Below are 20,675 nucleotides of genomic sequence, written 5' to 3'. Positions count from 1 at the left end.
CATTTTACTAACTGAGGGAGACCATGTAACTGGCCACAAGTCCTTTCTGACTGGACATTATCTTTTCCACTCACAGGGACAGACTCCCACATGCTTAGTCAAAAGTAGCTAAACCTGAACCATCAATCCAATTCATTCTTCCAAGCTAAGATCTGCATCACTCACTCACCCTGACTGCTCCCTTAAGTTTATAAATTTGTCCAACATATTGGGGTTAAACCAAAAGAGAAAATGCTGGAAAATCTAAGCAGGTCTGGCAGCATCTGTAAGGAGAGAATCGAGCTGACGTTTCGAGTCTAGATGACCATTTTTCAAAGCTTTGACGAAGGGTCATCTGGACTCGAAACATCAGCTCTTTTCTCTCATTACAGATGCTACCAGGCCTGCTGAGATTTTCCAGCAGTTTCTCTTTTGGTTTCATATTCCAGCATCCACAGTAATTTGCTTTTATATTGGGACTAAATTTACCTGTACGCTTCACAACTCTGAATATTTCATTTAATGTCTCACTGGGTCTTCCTAATTCAGTATTAAATTCCCCAGAACCAGTGGCTAAGATATAAACTGAAGGCAAACTACCATTTTTCTCTTTGAAGTTACACAAATTGGATAGAACAGTGGTCGCACAGAATTACCATGATAACAGTGCAGTGTAAAATAGAGTCCACAAGTCGGGAATGTAGAGAGAGAAATCTCAGCAATGATAAGAATATCAGAAATGATAGTAGGTACCCTGGCAAGTTGCATGCAGGTACCCCCGTACGTGGAAGCTATCTGCTGTAGTCTGCTCAGCTCCCAGTAATTGAAGTGTCAGGCTAAGGGCCAAGTCTTTTGGGTCTGTCCTGTCTGGAGACAATACACATCTCTTTAACCTGTGCTTAACCCTCTCTCCATTCACACTGTCTGTACCTTTAAGACTTGATTAGCTGTAAGGACTCGCATTCCAATCATTATTCTGTAAATTGAGTTTGTGTCTTCATATGCCCTGTTTGTGAACAGAACTCCCACTCACCTGATGAAGGAGCAACACTCCAAAAGCTAGCGGCGTTTACTACCAAATAAACCTGTTGGACTTTAACCTGGTGTTGAGACTTCTTACTGCGTTTATCCCAGTCCAACGCCAGCATCTCCGCATCAAGTCTTTTGGACCATGATTGGTTCAAGGTAATCAACTTAAACTGGATGGAAAGCTTCCAAGTCCAGGAAGGGGGATTGCTGAGTTAAAGAAGAAGTATGAGAATGTTTTTTTGTGACAAGTTAGGTAAAATCAAGGGCCCCCAGATGAAGATATATGTAGATCCAAAGGCAACTCCTTGTTTCTTTTAAGAGTAAGACCAGTATCAGATGCCTTGGTGAGAAAAGTTGGACAGGGAACTAAGGAGATTGGAAGAAAATGGTATTATGTGGCATCCACTGCTCTTGACAGTCTGAGAAGACCACCTGTATCGATGGAGACTACAAATTAAGAATTAATCTGCCAAGTTAGATAAGTATCCAATGCTGAAGATTGAAGACTTGCGTGTAAAGCTGGCCGGAGGTCAGTCTTATACAAAGCTGGATACAAGTCTGACAAATCTGCAACTAGACTATGCTTTCTCAGGTTATAAGAACATAAGAAATAGGAGCAGGAGTAGGCCATCTGGCCCTTCGAGCCTGCCCCGCCATTCAATAAGATCATGGCTGATCTGTCGTGGCTCAGTTCCACTTTCCCGCCCTCTCCCCATAACCCTTAATCCCCTCTCTTATCAAAAACCCATCAACCCGCTTCTTAAAAATATTTAGCGAGGCAGCCTCCACCACTTCAACGGGCAGAGAATTCCAGAGATTCACCACCCTTTGAGTGAAGAAGTTCCTCCTCAACTCCGTTCTAAACCGCCCCCCCTTTATCTTGAGGCTGTGCCCCCTAGTCCTACTGTCTTTTTTGAGCGGGAAGAGTCTCTCCACCTCCATCCTATCCATCCCATTCATCATCTTATACGTCTCAATGAGATCTCCCCTCATTCTTCTAAACTCTAACGAGTACAAGCCTAGTTTATTCAGCCTCTCCTCATAGCTCAACCCCGGTATCAGCCTAGTAAACCTCCTCTGCACTCCCTCCAAGGCCAAAATATCCTTGCGCAGGTGCGGCGCCCAAAACTGCACACAGTACTCCAGCTGCGGCCTCACCAATGCCCTATACAGCTGCAGCAAGACCTCCCTACTTTTATATTCAATCCCCCTCGCTATGAAGGCCAGCATCCCATTCGCCTTCCTGACCACCTGCTGCACCTGCAGGCTGGGTTTTTGCGACTCATGCACAAGGACCCCGAGGTCCCTCTGCATCGTCGCCTGCTGCAGTTTTTCGCCACGTAAGTAATAGTCCTTCCTACCATTCTTCCTACCAAAGTGGACCACCTCACACTTGCCAACATTAAATTCCATTTGCCATTTCCTGGCCCATTCGCCCAGCCTATCTAGATCCTTCTGCAGACTCTCCACACCCTCCGCACAATTTGCCTTTCCCCCAATCTTGGTGTCATCAGCAAATTTCGACACCCTGCACTCGGTTCCCTCCTCCAGATCATCTCTATAAATGGTAAATAGCTGAGGCCCCAGCACCGACCCCTGGGGCACTCCACTAGTCACCAACCGCCAATCCGAATAGCACCCATTGACCCCCACTCTCTGCCTCCTATTTGACAACCAATCCTCTATCCACGCTAACACCCTACCCCCAACTCCATGTCCTCTGACCTTCTGCAGTAACCTCTTGTGAGGTACCTTATCAAACGCCTTCTGAAAATCCAGAAAGACCACATCCACCGGCTCTCCTCTATCCACCGCCCTAGACACATCCTCATAGAACTCCAGTAAATTTGTCAGACACGACTTCCCTTTAATGAAACCGTGTTGCGTCTGCCCTATCAAGCAATTCCCTTCAAGATGCCTCGCAATTTCCTCCTTAATGACTGATTCTAATATTTTACCTACCACAGACGTTAAACTAACCGGCCTATAATTCCCTGCCTTTTGCCTGGCACCCTTCTTAAACAACGGCGTAACATTAGCCGTTTTCCAATCTTCCGGCACTTCCCCGGAATCCAGCGACGTCTGGAAAATAACCACCAAGGCATCCACTATAACCTCCGCCATTTCTTTCAGAACCCTCGGATGCATTCCATCCGGTCCTGGGGACTTGTCCACAATCAGCCCCTCCAGTCTGTCACGCACCACCTCTCTAGTAACAGTAATGTCATTAAGACCCTCCAGTCCTACCACCTTTCCATCGCTAACACCCGGCAAATTATTCACGTCCTCCTCCGTGAAGACAGAAACAAAAAAGTTATTCAAGACCTTAGCCATATCCCCATCCCCTACCACTAGGTCCCCTTTATGTTACGATAAACACGCACAAAGGTTTGTTACAGTATGCGCACGTACACTTTGATGGGTCATCGGCATGTGCTATCTTTTAGAGGACAATGGAGTCTATTGCGAGGACTGCCATGAGCTGTAGTGCACCAGGATGATGTCTTGTTACCTGGATTGACAGAAGCTGAGCACCTAGCTAGATAACAGGAGATGCTAAAAAGATTTCAAGAGACTGGAATTTGCCTCAAGGAGGAGAAATGTATTTTTCAAGCAACTGAGGTAGTCTCCCTGGGGTATCACGAAGATGCACAAGCATTAGACTCTATGGAAAACAAGGTCAGAACAATAAAGGAGGGACAAGCCCCAGTGCTTCCAATTCAGGCATATCCTTCCTTAAACAAGGAGGCCAAACCAGAACACAGCTCCCCAGCTTTGGTCTCACCAATTCCTTATACAGTTGTAACAAAACTTCTCTACTTTTATACTCTCTCCCCTTCGCAACAAAGACCAACTTTCCAAATATCTTCCTAATTACTGCACCTACATGCTAATGTTGTGAGAGTCATGCACCAGGAGATCCTCTGTACTGCCGCATTCTGCACTCTGTCACCATTTAAGTAATATTCTATTTTTCTATTCTTCCCAAAGTGGGAAATTTCTCAATTTTCCAGTGTATTCCATCTGCCAATTTTTTGCCACTTGCTGAGCCTTTCAATATCCCTTTGCAGACTGTGTCCTCCTCTCAATTTGCTTTCTTACCTTTGCACAGTAGGCAAATTTAGCTATAATACACTCACTCAGGGCAACCAACTATTCTGTAGCTTTCTTTTACTTAACTGTCCTGCATCTTGTATCATTTCCTCCTGGGATGCCAATTGCGGGATCTTGCTGCATGTAAGCAGGTCACCAATTTACAATACTAATTGCACTGTAAGGACTTCTAAAGTTCATTAATCACAAGCAGGCTTATATTAACACTGCAATGAAGTTACTGTGAAATTCCCCTAGTCGCCACAGTCGCTCCACACAGACAGTGACCCAAGCCGGGAATCGAACCCAGGTCCCTGGCGCAATAACCACTGTGCTACCATGCTGCCCTTTGATTGTAAAGCACGTTGGTAAATCTAGAAGGCAGGAAAGGCACTATATAAATGCAGTCCTTTCCTTTTGTTCAGTCTGTGATCCATATAATATTTAATTCATTCAATAAATGAATGCATTAACCCCCTGCATGCTCACCAACAGCTACAACATTACCTGTGGCTTACAGCGCTCACCTTTTGGAGTTCCTGATGTCATGGGTGGGACTGCAGTCACCATGTTTGTCCCACCTGGTTGTCTTGGGGTCCGGGGGGAGCCACCTGGTTGCCTTGGAGAATCCTTAGAGAAATCACAGTAAAACAGGTTATCCAGGTTTGACTTTAAACACACTGATATATAAGGAAAACATATGACATGAGCAAGACTACACTGCCGGAATATGACAATATCTCCCCCACATCTAGCACTTGGATACAGCTTAAAAATAAGCAAATCCTTTCTCTTGAGATCACAGAATCCCTACAGTGCAGAAGGAGTCTGCACCAACCACAATTCCACCCAGATCCCATCCCCATAACCTCATGCATTTACCCTAGCTAGTCCTTGACACTAAGGGGCAATTTAGCATGGCAATGCACCTAACCTGCACATCTTTGGACTGTGAAAGGAAACTTAACACCCAGAGGAAATCCATGCACAGCCTCAAGATAAAGGGGGGGCGGTTTAGAACGGAGTTGAGGAGGAACTTCTTCACTCAAAGGGTGGTGAATCTCTGGAATTCTCTGCCCGTTGAAGTGGTGGAGGCTGCCTCGCTAAATATTTTTAAGAAGCGGGTTGATGGGTTTTTGATAAGAGAGGGGATTAAGGGTTATGGGGAGAGGGCGGGAAAGTGGAACTGAGCCACGACAGATCAGCCATGATCTTATTGAATGGCGGGGCAGGCTCGAAGGGCCAGATGGCCTACTCCTGCTCCTATTTCTTATGTTCTTATGCAGACACCGGGAGAACCTGCAAACTCCACACAGACAGTCACCCAAGCCGGGAATCGAACCCAGATCCCTGGCGCTGAAGTAGCACTGCTAACCACTGTCACCGTAAACTGACCAAATCTAGAACTGACTTTACCTAATCCAGAGAGATGATCTTTCAGCTCAGGTCTTCCTGACTGCCAGAGTACAATGGAATCATACAACACAGAGGGCCATTGAACTCATCATACTGTTCTGGCTCTTTGAGAGAGATATCCAATTAATAATCCCCACGGCTTGTCCATAATCTTGAACATCTTTCCTTTTCAAATATATACGCAATTTGTTTTGAAATGTATTATTGAATCTGATTTTATCATCCTTACAGGCAGTTTATTACACATTGTGGCTTTTCCCTTTTGCTTAGCTACAGAATATCACAAGCAATGAATGCAAACTCTTTACCAGGTTATTTCCTGCTGAGTTTATCTGCTAGCTTCCTATTCAATCAACAATTTAATCTTGAGCTGAAAGAGAGCAGCGCAGAGTGCAATTTATTCACATTTCATCCTATTAATTGGCTTGTGCCAGTGCAGTACTGAGGGAGTGCTGCATTGCCAGAAATGTCACCTTACGGATGAGACATTTGTTCTCTCAGGCAGACAAAGTGTCGGTGAGTTCACCCCAATGCCCTGTGGCCAATGTTTATCACTCAACTCACAGCACAGAAACAAATTGTAAGGTCATTATCTCAGGCGTGTGTAGGATTTTGGCATTCACGATTTTTTAAAAATTAATTTTCAGGATGCCAACATTGCTGGTAAGGCCAGCATTTATTGCCTATCCAGCATTATTCTTGAGAAGATGGTGGTGAGCCATCTTCAATGTAACCAAGTTGCCTGTTGGACTATTTCAGAGGGTGATTTCAAGTCAACCACCTTGCAGTGGGTCTGGAGCCATCATGACTCATTCCTTCACTGCTATTGGATCAAAATCCTGGAACTCCCTTCCTAACAGCACTGTGGGTATACCTACACCTCAGGGACTGCAGCAGCTCACCACCAGATTCTCGAGGGCAATTAGGAATGAGCAATGAAAGCTAGCCTGCCAGCAATGTTCACATCCCATGAATGAATAATAATAAAAAAAAAGACCAGACTAAACAAGGACTACAGATTTCCTCCTCTGAAGTGAACTAGACGAATTCTTAGGCAATCTGATACTTTCACGGTTACCATTCCTGATACCAGCAGTTTATTCCATATTTGTTCGGTGATATGAAATTAAAGTTCCCAGCTGCTACAGTGGGCTTTGAACTCTGTCTCTGATCATTAATACAGGCCTCAGATTTACTGGGACAGTCACTAACACCATGGTATCAGGGACCTGATTGGTTGCTATATTTCTGACATTAAAGCAATAAATTTCTTTGTTGGTTCAAAGGTTCATTGGTTGTAAATTGCTTTGCAAAGATCTGAAGATATAAATGCAAGTTTATCTTTCTTTTGGAAGGCAAGGAATTGTAATTGTTTGTATGGGAGCTGAGAAAATGAAGAGACACCAGGGGCATTTAAAACTGCAAAGTGTTTCAGTGTCATGAACAAGGAAAGCCTATTTATTCCAGATGGGGTGTCACAGCTGAGAATCACCAACTTAAAACTGTGCCCAAGGCAGCAATGATAAAGGATCACAGAATCATACAATGCAGAAGAGGCCCTGCAGCCCATCGAGTCTGCACCAGCATGCGAGAAATGCCTGAACTCCCACCTAATCCCGTTTATCAGCAGTTGGCCCATACTCGTGAATGTTATGATGAGACAAGTGCTCATCTAAATACTTTTTAAGAGAGTGGGTGGCATCCCGCCTCCACCACCCTCTCAGACAGTGCATTCCAGACCATCACCACCCTCTGAGTAAAAAAGATTTTCCTCACCTCCTGCCCCTCAACTTGGAGAATGCAATGATTTGACACAGGGAAGGGGGAAACCTGGATAAGGTTTTGATGCAGAGCCAAGAGGAAAGAATAGAATAGCCAGATTGGATTGCTCTCACAAAGTCAGCACAGAAATAATGGGCTGAATGACCTCTTTCAGCATCATGTCCCCACCTCGATCTCTCTTACAGCCCCTCAAACAGCATGAAGGAAAGTCTAGAAAGAATAATTTCATTACGCGAACTGCACGTTATTGCCCCATCAGAACACTCGCTGGCCTGCAGTATAAACATGGGGAAGACTTACATTCCCAGCTCCCCTCCTTGCACACAGTTCATCCAAGTGACATTGTAAAGTCTTGCTGCAGCAAAGTCAATTGTCAGGCTGCCACTCTGTATGTGCAGTAAGAAGTCTCACAGCAGCAGCTTGAAGTCCAACCTGTTGGACTTTAACTTGGTGTTGTGAAACTCCTTACTGTGCTTACCCCGGTCCAACGCCGGCATCTCCACACTCTGTATGTGAGCAATGCACCCAAGCATCAAGTCACAAGCTCCATCCATTCTCAGGCTGCCTATACCACTGGCAGTTCTTCAACGCAAGAGACACAAAGGAGGGGCAGCTGAACCTGCTTTTGTATTGCACCTGTTTGAGTACCAGGAGTCTGAGAGACAGCTCCCTCTTACACTGTTAAATTTGAGTCTTCTGCTTGCACTAGGGCCCGTTAATCTGCTGGTGAAGTAGGGAACCTGCGGATATTGGCTTCCTAAAACCAAATTATCAAGCAGCACACATGTACAGACAGCTTTAGGAGCACCAGCTCAGCACAGAAGGGACCCTTTTTCATTGGGATAACTGGGCTGTCCGGAGGAACATAAAGTCTTTTTGGTTTTTAAAAAATAAACACGTTTTTGTTTCAGACAGTTCAAGCTCTCATTTGTTCGGACTTACGGCAGGTCTTGAAGGAGTGGCAGGCTGTTTGGCAAGAAGAGACTGCAAGAGAAAGGGTAGTGTTAGAGTACATCTGAAAAGGGAGATACTGTCTCATCAGAGAGAGAAACTGGAAACCTTCCTACAGCTTTGCCAACTCATCGATCTGTATTGTGCTGCTACAAAGGCTGAAGTTTGGCGTGCATTATGATGGCCAAAAGGCAGCATCTTTTTCTGTGCAATCTCATTTTTCAGATTTGCGATGGGGTGGAAGCAAAGGGCAGAAAATGATTCATAATTCTGCTTTTTCTGTGACATGGAGTACTGTAAAAGCTCAAAGCCATAGAGGTGGAGTATGTTGATGTAGTGGTTGTTACTGGACCAGTATTCACAGCCAAGATTGATAATCTAGAGAACGAGAGTTCAAATCCCACCCTGGGCGGTTTGAGAATAACTTCAGTGAAAGTAATCATGAAGTTGTTGGATTATCGTAAAAACCCAACTGATGTCCTCTAGTAGAAAAGAAAGAATTGCATTTGTACAGGGCCTTCAATGACTCCAAACATTTCCACATGCGTTACAACCAATGAAGTACTGTTGAAGTGCAGTCACTGTTACAAGAACGCCATCAGCTAACATGCAACGTAATAATCCAGATCCTCTCTTTCTGTGATGTTGATTGAGGATTAAATATAGGACACCGGTGGGGGGGGCTCTTTGAAAAAGTGGCAAAGAATCTTTTACTTCAGCCCAAGCAGGTAAGATGGAGCCTCAGTCTAAGGTCTAATTCAAAAGGGGAGTAGCTCCAACAAGCAGCACTAGTGCAGCAGCGAGTCAGCCTTGATTTTTGTGCTCAAGCCCTGGTTTAGAACTTGAACACAGAATCTTGTGAATTAGAGATAAGGGTGCTATCAAGTGAGCCAGGGCTGGAACTCAGAGGAACGAAACCCATTGTCTGCTATGTGACTCCAACCCCACTCCAATGAGGCTGACTCTTAATTGCCCTCTGAAGTAGACTGTAGACTGCCACATTCTCAGGGGCAACAAAACATCATCGAAGAATTATTTTTTTTTAAAATATCCATTAAACTTTAAAGGCAAGATTAAAACAAGGGTCCTGGATGTGCATAAACACCTAACCCGCCATGCCATTCAGTCACCCTCCCGCTGTTAGCAGAGCATCTACAGGTAGTGTTACTCTACTAGGACTCCTCTGTTTACCTCTCTTCCCTTTGCAGAATAATTTCAGGTTTACACATCTCACTGCATTGAGATGCAGTGCTCAGACACTTCAACTTACAACAGGCTTCCAGAGCTCTAGAACACTGGGACTCTTCACGACATTAAGGGAACTGTCTAAATGCAAGCTGTGGTTGTTGGAATAGAGGCAGAGTCACACTTAGCTGGGGCTCAGCAGCTTCCAGTGGTTCAGAACTCCAGATGTGGAGCGCTCTGGGCAAATTCCGATAAGCATTCTCTTCCAGCCCCTACAACATTAGTACTCAGTGAGACTTAATGGCAAATTTTGATTAACACTGCTGCCTCACAGCACCAGGGACCCGGGTTCGATTCCTGAATTGGGTCACTGTGTGTGTAGAGTTTGCATGTTCTCCCCGTGTCTGCATGGGTTACCTCCAGGTGCTCCGGTTTCATCCCACAATCTGAAAAATGTGCAGGTCAGGTGCATTGGCCATACTAAGTTTTTCCTCAGTATACCTGAACAGGTGCCAGAGTGTGGCGGCTAGGGGATTTTCATAGTAACTTCATTGCAATGTGAATGTAAGCCTACTTGTGACACGAATAAATAAACTTTAACTTAAACCTGAGACGGTTAAGGGAAAGGACAGTCTAATTCAGGCTATAGGAAGAATTCAAACTTTACCCTCCATCTGACCTCATGGCCCCCAGTTCCTCCACCCCTGAAAAAACAAACTCTCTGCAATTAGGATCTTTTTTCCTGGTAAATTAATTTTTGGAATGTGGGCGTCACTGACAAGTCTGACATTTGCCCATTCTTAAGCTATTCTAAGGTGTAAGGAGGTGGGCTTTTTTAAAAAATGAAACTGCTCTTTGTAGTAGTTTGACAGAGCTTTCCAAAAATGGTAACTCTAAACTGAGCAGAAACTAGCTGCAGCTTTAGTGCCTGTGAATTATCTATCTTCCTGCTGTACACAAATCAGCCTTCCTTATCACAGAACATTTCTTGCAAGGAACGAACTATGGATTTTCACTACAACTTCATTGCAATGTTAATGTAAGCTACTTTTAAAGTTTATTTTTATTATCATCCCAAGTAGGTTTACAATAATTTAGCAATGAAGTTACTGTGAAAATCCCCCTAGTTGCCACACTCCGGCACCTGTTCGGGCACCAATTCAACTAACCAGCATGTCTTTTCGACAATGGGAGGAAATGGGAGTACCCATAGGAAACCCACGTAGACACGGAGAGAATGTGCAAACTCGTACAAGTCTAGAATCAAACGCGGGTCTCTAGCGCTGTGAAGCAGCGGTGCTAACCACTGTGCCAAATAAATAAATGGAAGCTACTGGGGGCTGTCTGTCTGGGGTGTCAGAAATTCACACTAAGTGCACACAGCTAATTCATTTAAACTTAGTACAAACAACACTTAATTATTCAGCATCTTTAAAACAAGTGTCCCAAAGTGCTTCATAGGAGAATTATAAAACAATATTTGACATCGATCTCAACAAGCAGATATTAGGGCACATGACTAAAGGATTGATCAAAGAGATAGGTTAATCGTTTTAATAAAGGATATTTAAGGAGGTGGAGGGATGGGACAGTTTAGGGAGGAAATTCCAGAGAGATGGAGGGCAAGCAAGACCCAGGAGGGATTCAAACCCAAGGATGAGTATTTTAACAAAGACCTTGCTTAAATGGGAACCAATGTAGGTTCAGGGAGCACAGGGGTAATGGGTGAACAGGTGTGAGGACACAGACAGATGATTTTTTTGAAACCCCCAAAGTTCAGACCAGCCTGTCATGTCTATAAAGGCACTTCGAAACGTAAGTGCCGGTCCACCTCAACGTCAAATTAAAAGAACACTTAAAATGCAGCTATTTAAAAATATAGACACTGAAATACCCAGGAAGGTAGAATTCTGCCATGTCACCACTGGAGGGCAACAAAGTCTACTTGATACACGAATCACAGAAGATTGATAGGCAATCTTAGGAAGATTAGGAAGGAAATGGTACTTTGGCATTTTTTGCAAGAGAATGGAATATAAAAGTATCCAATATAAAAAAAATCATTGTGTAGGGCATTTATGAGGCCACACCTAGAGTACTATGTAGTTCCTTTCCCGAGAAAGGACATTATAGTGTTCAAAACAATACAGGGAAGGTTCAGTGAACTGATTCCTGGCTGGGGAAATCTTGAATTACAAGATTTATTAGGATTTATTGCCCATCCCCAGATGCCCTTGCAAGGCTATTTCAGAGGGCATTTAAGAGCCACATTGCTGTGGATCTAGAGTCACATGTAGGCCAGACCAAGTAAGGACAACAGATTTCCTTCCCTAAAGGATATTAATGAACCAGATAGGTTTTTCCCGACAATTGACAATGGTTTCATTAGACTTTTAATTCAAATGTCACCATCAGGCATGGTGGGATTTGAACCTGGATCCCAGAGCATTACCTCGGTTTCTGGATTTTTACTCCAGTGACAATACCACAACACCCGCCTTCCCCGATCTCGTGAGGAAAGGATGGGCATGTATCCATTTGAGTTTAGAAGAATAAAAGGTGACCTGATAGAAACAGTGATCCCCAGGGGACTGGATAAGGCAGATACTGAAAGGATGCTCCCCCTGCAGGAGACAAGTGCCTTCTTAAAAAATATTCCATGGAATGTGGGGCTCAGCATTTATTGCCCATCCCTAACTGCCCCCGAATTAAGCATCTCGCTTGGCCACTTCAGGAGGGGCAGTTAAGAGTCAACCACATTACTGGAGTCACAGGCAAAGACAGCAGATTTCCTTCCTTGAAGGACATTAGCGAACCAGATGAGTTTTTATAACAACTATGGTTATTTTATGGTCACCATCACTAAAGCTAGCTTTATATCCCAGATGTATTCATTGAACTTAAATTCCACCAACTCTCACAGTGGGATTTGGGCCCATGTCCCCACAGCGCAAACCCAAGTATCTGGATTACTAGTCCAGTGACATTACCACTACCCACCATCTCCTCAAGTAAGGAATACAGTTTAAAATAAGGAGTCTTCCATTTATGACATACAAGGGGAAACGCTTTTCACTCAGAAGGTCAACGGTCTGTGGAATTCTCTTCCCCAGAGACAGTGAGGACAGTGTTGGTGAATATTACTGAGGTTGAATGAGATAGATTCTTGACTGATAAGGGAGTCAAAAGGTTTAAGGAGTAGGCAGGAAAGTAGAGTTGAGGTCACAGTCAGATCAGCCACGATCTTATCAAATGATGGGGCAGGCTCAAAGGGCCTAATGGCCTCCTCCTGCTCCTAACCTATATGTTGATGTGTGCCCTGGATCACAATTCCACATGCACTGGGAGAACATTCCCAATTCACAAGATGTTGGTTGTTCTTAAGTAGGAGGAGAGGGGGTAGAGCTCAAACACTCGCAGCACTGCAATCTTACCTGTTGCTTCATCAGGAAAACTTGCTCGTCCTCTGCAGCCACTTCTTTATCGTGGACAGGCTGAAAAAAGATGTGATTTAAAATGAATATTTGAGAAATGATAAAAACCCGAGAGAGCAGCAACATTCCCTTAGTTCTTCTCTCAAATGGTCAGCTTTTGCTCCACTAGAGGCTCAAAGAAAGAGAAGGCAGGAAGGAAGCTATTCAGCCCTTTGAACCTGTCCCAATATTCCATCAGAAAATGGCTGATTTGTATCCTAAATTTATCGGTTCCATAATTCTGAATGGCCTCATTTAACAAAAAACCCTACTAATCCCAGTTTGAAATTTTCAATGAGCCCCCAGCATCAACAATTTATTTTAAACAGGAAGAACATTCACATTTCCATTACCATCTCTATAAAGAAATGCTGCTTGGCATCATTCCAGAACAGCCTTGCTCTACTTTGAAGTTTCTGCCCACTTATTCTGGGCTCCCCACCATCCAAATAGAGGAAATAGTTTCTATCTATCGATCTATCCAATCAAATCCTTTAATCATCCTGAAGATTGAGATCACTACTTAATCGTTCAAGGGAATGCAAGTCTTCCTGATAATTTAACTCTTTTTAGCCTCTATCATTCTGGTGAATCTGCACTGTACTCACTCCAAGATCAACAGATCCTTGCTGATACACAATGCCCAGAACGGAACACTGATCTAAATGAGGTGTCTAAAAAGTGCGCTTGTCTGGGTGTCATTAACTCCCGAGAGGACACTCATGCATGTAAATCAGTTGTCAATCCTCTAGGAATTCAAAATATTACTCTCCTGGGCACTTTACAAATTTCCCAGTGATTGTCCAACACCTCCTTAAAAGCTGTCAGTAACCTCTAATAACTGTGTTCCCAATCGCACACCCTTCTCACTGCTCACCTTCACAATCCTTAAGCTAGGGCATGGGCAGCAACAGAACTCTCAGCCCCTTACCAACTAAGCATTCCTCTCTGAGTGTGGGTCCAAGTGGGGAGAATCAGTGGGCTGCTGCTCGGTTGTGAGCTGGGTGGGTGTCAGAGCTGAGTGTTGGTGGGGGTCACCAGCCTTGGTCTCAGGAGGAGAAGACGAGCCAGTTTTAACCGAGCAAGGTGAGCACTAGTGGAACTCTATCAACAATATTACCTTTTTGACCAGGGGCTTGACGATTATGTCTTCATAAGCGTCGTCTTGTTTCACTGTTGCGAAGTTCTCGTGTAAAATAGCAATTTTCTTATCTTTATCCCATCCTGCAGGACTGAAAAACAGACAGAAACAACAGTAAAATACATTGCAAATGCATTCAAAATAAATTATAAATATCACTCACGTGAAGTCATAGAATGTGCTATTTTAAAAGGAGGGAAATATCACGCCATAGCTAGACCTATGCTGAAGAGACTTGTATACAATATGCACAAGCCATTACAGTTTAGCATAACCTGTGATTCACAATGAGCAACACCAGAAATCTGCAGGCAGTATAGAGTGTATTACTCTCCTGTTAAGAAGCCTGGCTTAAATTTGCATGATATAATTTCTCCTCAACCATCAAATCAATGGTGGGATAGGAAACAGGTTAGACTGAGATTTTCTTTTATTTTTTAAAATGTACAAAACAAGTGCTCAAGGCTACAAAATCCAATCATTAGCTAGTGAGGGTTCCATTGTTTGGTTTGGTGGGGGGAAAAGAAGAGACTTGCATCTATATAGTTTGTTCGACAACCATAGAAGGACTCAAAGCACTAAGTTTATTTATTATCGTCACAAGTCGGCTTACATTAACACTGCAATGAAGTTACTGTGAAAATCCCCTAGTCACCACACTCTGGTGCCTAAAGTACACTGAGGGAGAATTTAGCGTGGGCCAATGTGCCTAACTGGCACATCTTTCAGGCTTTACAGCCAATGAAGTGCATTGACTGTTGACTGACAATTTGCACATTAATAAGCTCCCACAATTAGTGGAAAGAGAATACAACCGTCGTTTCAAGTCCGAATGACCCTTAGCCAGATCTGACGAAGGGTCATCCAGACTCAAAATGTTGGCTCTATTCTCCCTTCACAGATGCTGGCAGATTTTCCAGCATTTTCTGTTTTTGTTTCAGATTCTAGCATCTGCAGTAACTTGTTTTGTGATAAATGATGAGACAGTGTTTTGGTGATGCTGATTCAGAGACAAACATTGGCCATGAGATTGGGAATAGCCATCCCACTTTCCTTAGAAACAATGATCTATTTATCTGTTAGACTATTTATCTGTTAGACTTTTATACCCACTTGAGGGGGTAAGCAGGGTCTAAGTTTCACATCTCATAGGAAATATGACAGTACAGCCCTCTGTCAGTATTACACTGGAGTATGGTCAATTATTGGAGGGGAACTTTAACATACAACTTTCTGACTCAGAGGCCAGAGTGCTACTCAGTCAGCCACGCCTGACAATGCAAGCAGATTGGAAAGTGCTGTCAGCTTCGGGTTTCAGCGCAGACTCAGCCAACATTAAATCACTGGCATGTTACTCAGAGACACACTGCAAGTGTACTGTCACAATGGCATATTGGCATAACTCTAGCACATACTTTAGGGCAGGTACTTACATAAAAACCGCATCTTTCTCCACCACTAAGGCAGGCGTAGTAAACTGGAAATCATACATTTTGTGGACAAGATATTTATACAAGAGATCAACATTCTTCTCTTCTTTTATTGATGTGTAGATCAAGGCAGCACCATCTGAAAGGCTGGTTAAGGAAGCCATTTGACTGGCGATTGTTTGGTGCAGGTTTGGCAAGGAGAGGAGACAAAAACCATTTTCCCTGGTCCTGAATCAGCACATTAACATTTAAGGCCAAAGTCACAATGATTTCAATTTATTTCTAATCTGCAGTTTAACCATTGCCTGACTTGACAATGGTTAAGATCAAACTGTCAAGAGTTTGAGGATTTAAAACATGCTGAGAGATGCAACAAGTGATGATACTGCCTTAGTTCTTTGAGTAATATACAAGAATCACTGACTCAATCATTTAAACCTGGGTGTTCTGTGCTCAGGGCTGGCTTAGAATGGCATGCCTGTGATTTTGGTTACACTTAAACTAACACAGTTGCCACCCAACTCAACACTCTGCTCATGTTTCAAATGACATCTGGGTGTTTTAATGCTCTTCCCCCTCTTATTTTCAAACTGGTTTAATTCTCTTCCTCCCCCTCTCCCTCATTTCCAAAGACGCGGGCTGTCTTTTCAGGAAGGGTTAGAGAGTTTAGCTTTGCATCAAGTTGAGGTTGGAAGAGTAAGAGGTGACTTCATCAATACCTTTAAGATCCTGAGGGGTATTGTCAAGGTGGACATTTCCTCTTGTGAGAGAATCAAGAACTAGGGGTCACTATTTAAAAATAAGGGGGTCACTCCTTTAAGACTGAGCTTAGAAGAATTTTTTTCTCTTTGTAGCTCGTCAGTGTCTGGAACTCTTCCTCAAAGGGCAGTGGAAGCAGAATGTTAGAACAACTTTAAAGGCAGAGCTAAATAGATTTTTGATTAACAAGGGGGAGAAACGTTATCAGGCATAGACAGGATGGTTACAATCAGTCATAATCTTTTCAGGCTTGAAGGGCCGAGTGGTTTACTCCTGTTCCTAATTCATATTTTCACATATTGTGCAGGCTGCCAACTGGTACCTCTCCTCAAATCACCATTAACTGATTCTTCAAGAGTGAACCTTGGCAATGATTATCATGGAGCTGTGAGATTGGGTGGCAATCAGGTGTGGTAATACCACTTCAATTTTTCCTTCATAACACAGCAGCCTCTTCAATGTCCTGTTTGTGGTCTGCTAACTCGACAGGCTGGGGCTTGAACCTGGACCTTGCCTCTGCTAAATCAGCTATTCAACAAGCTAAAACGCATGAACATACCAGGAAATCTCGCCTCATTAGAGAGCTTTGTATAAAACCACGATTGGTTACTAGAATAATCCAAAAACTGCAAAAACACATTTTTTTCATGGCCTTTAGAAGAAAGACAAAGGGCAATGGCTAAGGAATAAACCGTGAAAGTATTTTTAAACTTTTTAAAGTTTATTTATTAGTGGCACAAGTAGGTTTACATTAACACTGCAATAAAGTTACTCTGGGGTGGCACAGTGGTTAGCACTGCTGTCCGACAGTGCCAGGGGCCCGGGTTCAATTCTGGCCTCAGGTCACTGTCACTGTGGAGTTTGCTCATTCTCCCCATGTCTGTGTGGATTTCCTCCCACAGTCCAAAGATGTGCAGGTTAGGTTGAGTGGCCATGCTGAACTGAATTGACCCAAGTGTCAGGGGATTAGAAGGGTAAATGTGGGGTTGCGGGAATAGGAGCTGGGTGGGATTATGGTCGTTGCAGACTCGATGGGCCAAATGGCCTCCTTCTACACTGTAGGATATGATACCTGCCATTCTTACCCAGTCTGACCGGCACATGACTCCAGATCCACAGCAATGGGGCTGGTGCTTAAATGCCCTCTGAAATTGCCTAGCAAGACACCTTTTCAAGGGCAACAAGGGATAGTCAATAAATGCTGATCCTGTCAGCAATGTCCACATTCCATGAATAAATACAAATTCATTAATAATGTAGCACCTTGAAACATCCTTAGTACGTTGCAAACAGCCATAAGTTGCTGCCCATTTTTGCAGGCAAATATGACAGCCAATTTTGCACTGAAAGGTCCAATAAGCAACGATTAAATGAACTGATCGCTTCCCATCTGTTCTTTCCAATTTCCATATCTAACTGATGAGAGAAGATAACAAATACAGACAGCCTCTTCAGGATGAGACGAGGGGGTGTGTCAACAACTGCATTCTGATGACACTCATCTGCTGAAGGATACACTGTAAGCAGAACCTGCGGATGTGTGACTGTATGAAATCAAAGTGCTCGTCTCGGTAATCATGCTCCTTTTCTAGTACACTGACTGCATCACACTGCAGAGGAAAGAGAAAGGAACATGTTTAGCAACCGAGCAGCACAAATAAACTGCAAGCAATCTAGTAATCACAACATAGAAATACAGCCACTTTACATACCTCAGAACCCCTGAGGGGTTTCTAACACATTCAGGACGGAGAGAGAGACAAGAAATCAGCATACTTTCAGACAAGGTCAAGGCCCCAAAGTACAGTGCCTAGAGTTCTCTCCACAACATATAACCAATCTGAACTCATCACACAGAGGATGTATACAGCTAACGTAGAGATTTCTATCCTGTCATCTGGAAGATATTAAAACTGAAGCCCTAGAGATTAAAGCTGAATAAAACTTACAATCTCAACTTCAATTTTTACTCCTAAATGTTGGCATTTATTGCCCATTCGCAGTCACTCCAAGATGATAGTATGGTTCTCTGCCCTTCAATTGCTACTTGTTGGTTTGATTCAACTGAGTTCCTACCAGGCTACTTCAAAGGGCAGTTAATAATTAACCAGGGTGGCCTGGGACGGAAGTTATCATTGCGGCCCAGAGAGGATAAGGAAGGATTTATTTCCTTAAGAACATGAAAGCAGTTGCGTTTTTAAAATTGACTTTTATTTATTATTAAATTTATTATTTGCATCACAAGTAGGTGTACATTAACACTGCAATGAAGTTACTACGAAAATCCCCTTGTCACACACTCCAGAGCCAGTTTGGGTACGCTGAAGGAGAATTCAGCATGACCAATGCACCTAACCTCATGATCAGTTTATGTACACCAGCATTTTAAAAAATTCTATAGTTTTTTTATTCAACTAAATTAAAAGTCTTGAAGTGCATAGTGGGTTCAGAGCTGTTAGTTCAAGATTTGGATTACTTGTCCATCAACCGTAATGGTAACACTCCATTAAATGACACCCCAGCAAGACTGGGTACTTTCAGGACAACAAGGGCAAACACTTAGCCAGTTGGCAGTAACAAAGTTAGAGGGAAAGCTTTTTAAATTGGATATAGATGGAATATGGTGAAAAATAAAACCTAACACACAACATTTCAGGCATTACTATCTCAGGACTGTTATCTAAAATATTGTGGGGAAAAGATAGAAGACATCTAAATAAGGAAAGTGATTGTGCTACAAACAGAAAGAGCATTGATGAGGGCACAGTGATCTCAGTTAAACATAGAGCTGCAATATTGCCTTATGCTGAAATTAGGGGCAGAAAGGTGACAGCAAATTTAAATTCCTGGATCTTTATGAATCAACCACCATGATGGGATTTGGATTTGTGGATTCTTAGTTCAAGATTTTTGATTATCGGTGAAGCAAACATAACCATTATAACTACTTTATCCAATTTGACGAAGGCAAATCATATGTGACTAACTGATAAAATTCTTTGATGTAGTGGGGAGGGTGGATGAGGGTTAAGCACTTGACAGGACGTTGATGAAAACAGTGGCTTCAGTCTCCCAATGTTTAGGTTATTTCCAATGATTGAAGGGACAGACAGGTATGATAACTAAATGCGAGGCTGTGTGCGCAAGCAAGAGCGCACGCACACGGGAACCTTTTTTAAACACTGAGGTTGCTGAGATTGGAATAGCAGAGGGCAGTGGAAAGACAGACCATGTTAGCATTTCAAAACAGGGTTGGCAAGGTTGGATGAGGAATAAAGGTATTGGAAATAGGGCAATCAGGTGGGATCAGGAACACTGTCTCCCGCACCGCCCCCCCAACACACACACACACACACACACACACACAAAACCCTCCTCCTTATTCTGCCCCATTTCAATGTAACATTCTTTGCAGTAGCTGATCCTAGCCAGATGATGTCACTTTTACACTAACTGATGGGAATACAGCAATAGCAGGGATTGGGCTGTGTCTGCACGCATGCCCACTGACTGCAACCACACTGTCAATCTTTTCACAGGCCCAAGTGCAGATACTTGGAAGATTCCAGCATCACTTTGTAACAGGATTGCAGCTGCAGCGCCACACAAGGCACTATGAACAATCTCTGCACCTTAGGGTTAAGGGTGCGGGGGCACAACTGGAGGGTGGAAAATCAGTGATTCAGACTCAGATTACTGCTTCAGGAGTTCCTGCTGGAAAATGCTGCTGTTGGCGAGAGGGAAGTCACGCCAATGATATTCCAAACAGGCAGCTGATAACAGTGAGAAGTGCAGCCAATCTTTACACACTTTCAATCATTTATTTATATCTATGCATTACAATCATACAAGCCAAACTCAACTGCCACAGTTTCAGTGTCAGGAGACAAAAATCAAAGCAAAATACTGCGGCTACTGGAAATCTGAAATAAAAGCAGGAAGTGCTGGAAATACTCAGCAGGTCTGGCAGTATGTGTGGAGAGAGAAAAAGTTAAGTTAAAGATAATGTATTAGTCACAAGTAAGGCTTACATTAATGCTGCAATGAAGTTACTGTGAAATTCCCCTAGTTGCCACATTCGGGCACCTGTTCGGGTCAATGCGCCTAACCAGCACATCTTTCTGACTGTGGAAGGAAACCAGAGAACCAGGAGGAAACCCACACAGACACGGGGAGAATGTGCAGACTCTGCACAGACAGTGACTCAAGCCAGGAATTGAACCCGGGTCCCTGATGCTGTGAGGCAGCAGTGCTAACCACTGTACCACCGTGCTGCCCGGGTCCCTGGCGCTGTGAGACAGCAGTGCTAATCACTGTGCTACCATGCAGTCCAGTTAACTTTTCAAGTAGAATACGACTTCTTTGTAACTGAAGGGAGATAGAGCTATGATGGCTTTTAGGAACTCCTTCACTCAAAGGGTGGTGAATCTCTGGAAT

The 20,675-nt window shown here is 43.5% G+C and overlaps 1 protein-coding gene across 2 annotated transcripts in view; it reads right to left on the bottom strand.

Moving 5' to 3' along the window:
- Positions 1–20,675, bottom strand: part of dync1li2 (dynein, cytoplasmic 1, light intermediate chain 2) — an 83,290-nt gene that overhangs the window by 19,891 nt on the left and 42,724 nt on the right. The window contains exons 6-11 of one of the 2 annotated variants that reach the window (XM_080186685.1): positions 17,755–17,848; positions 15,483–15,618; positions 14,029–14,140; positions 12,870–12,929; positions 8,242–8,283; positions 4,629–4,731 (exon numbers count right to left, since the gene is read on the bottom strand). In XM_080186685.1, the coding sequence (XP_080042811.1) occupies positions 4,629–4,731; positions 8,242–8,283; positions 12,870–12,929; positions 14,029–14,140; positions 15,483–15,618; positions 17,755–17,848 (547 nt within the window). The remainder of the gene's footprint in view (positions 1–4,628; positions 4,732–8,241; positions 8,284–12,869; positions 12,930–14,028; positions 14,141–15,482; positions 15,619–17,754; positions 17,849–20,675) is intronic. The other variant, XM_080186686.1, reaches the window with a different exon arrangement.

Source organism: Carcharhinus amblyrhynchos, chromosome 4 (assembly GCF_965287045.1).
Source record: "Carcharhinus amblyrhynchos chromosome 4, sCarAmb.v2.hapA, whole genome shotgun sequence".
NCBI classification, from domain to species: domain Eukaryota; kingdom Metazoa; phylum Chordata; class Chondrichthyes; order Carcharhiniformes; family Carcharhinidae; genus Carcharhinus; species Carcharhinus amblyrhynchos.
Note: the sequence above shows the minus strand (reverse complement) of the source record. Positions and strands in the feature narration are given on the sequence as shown.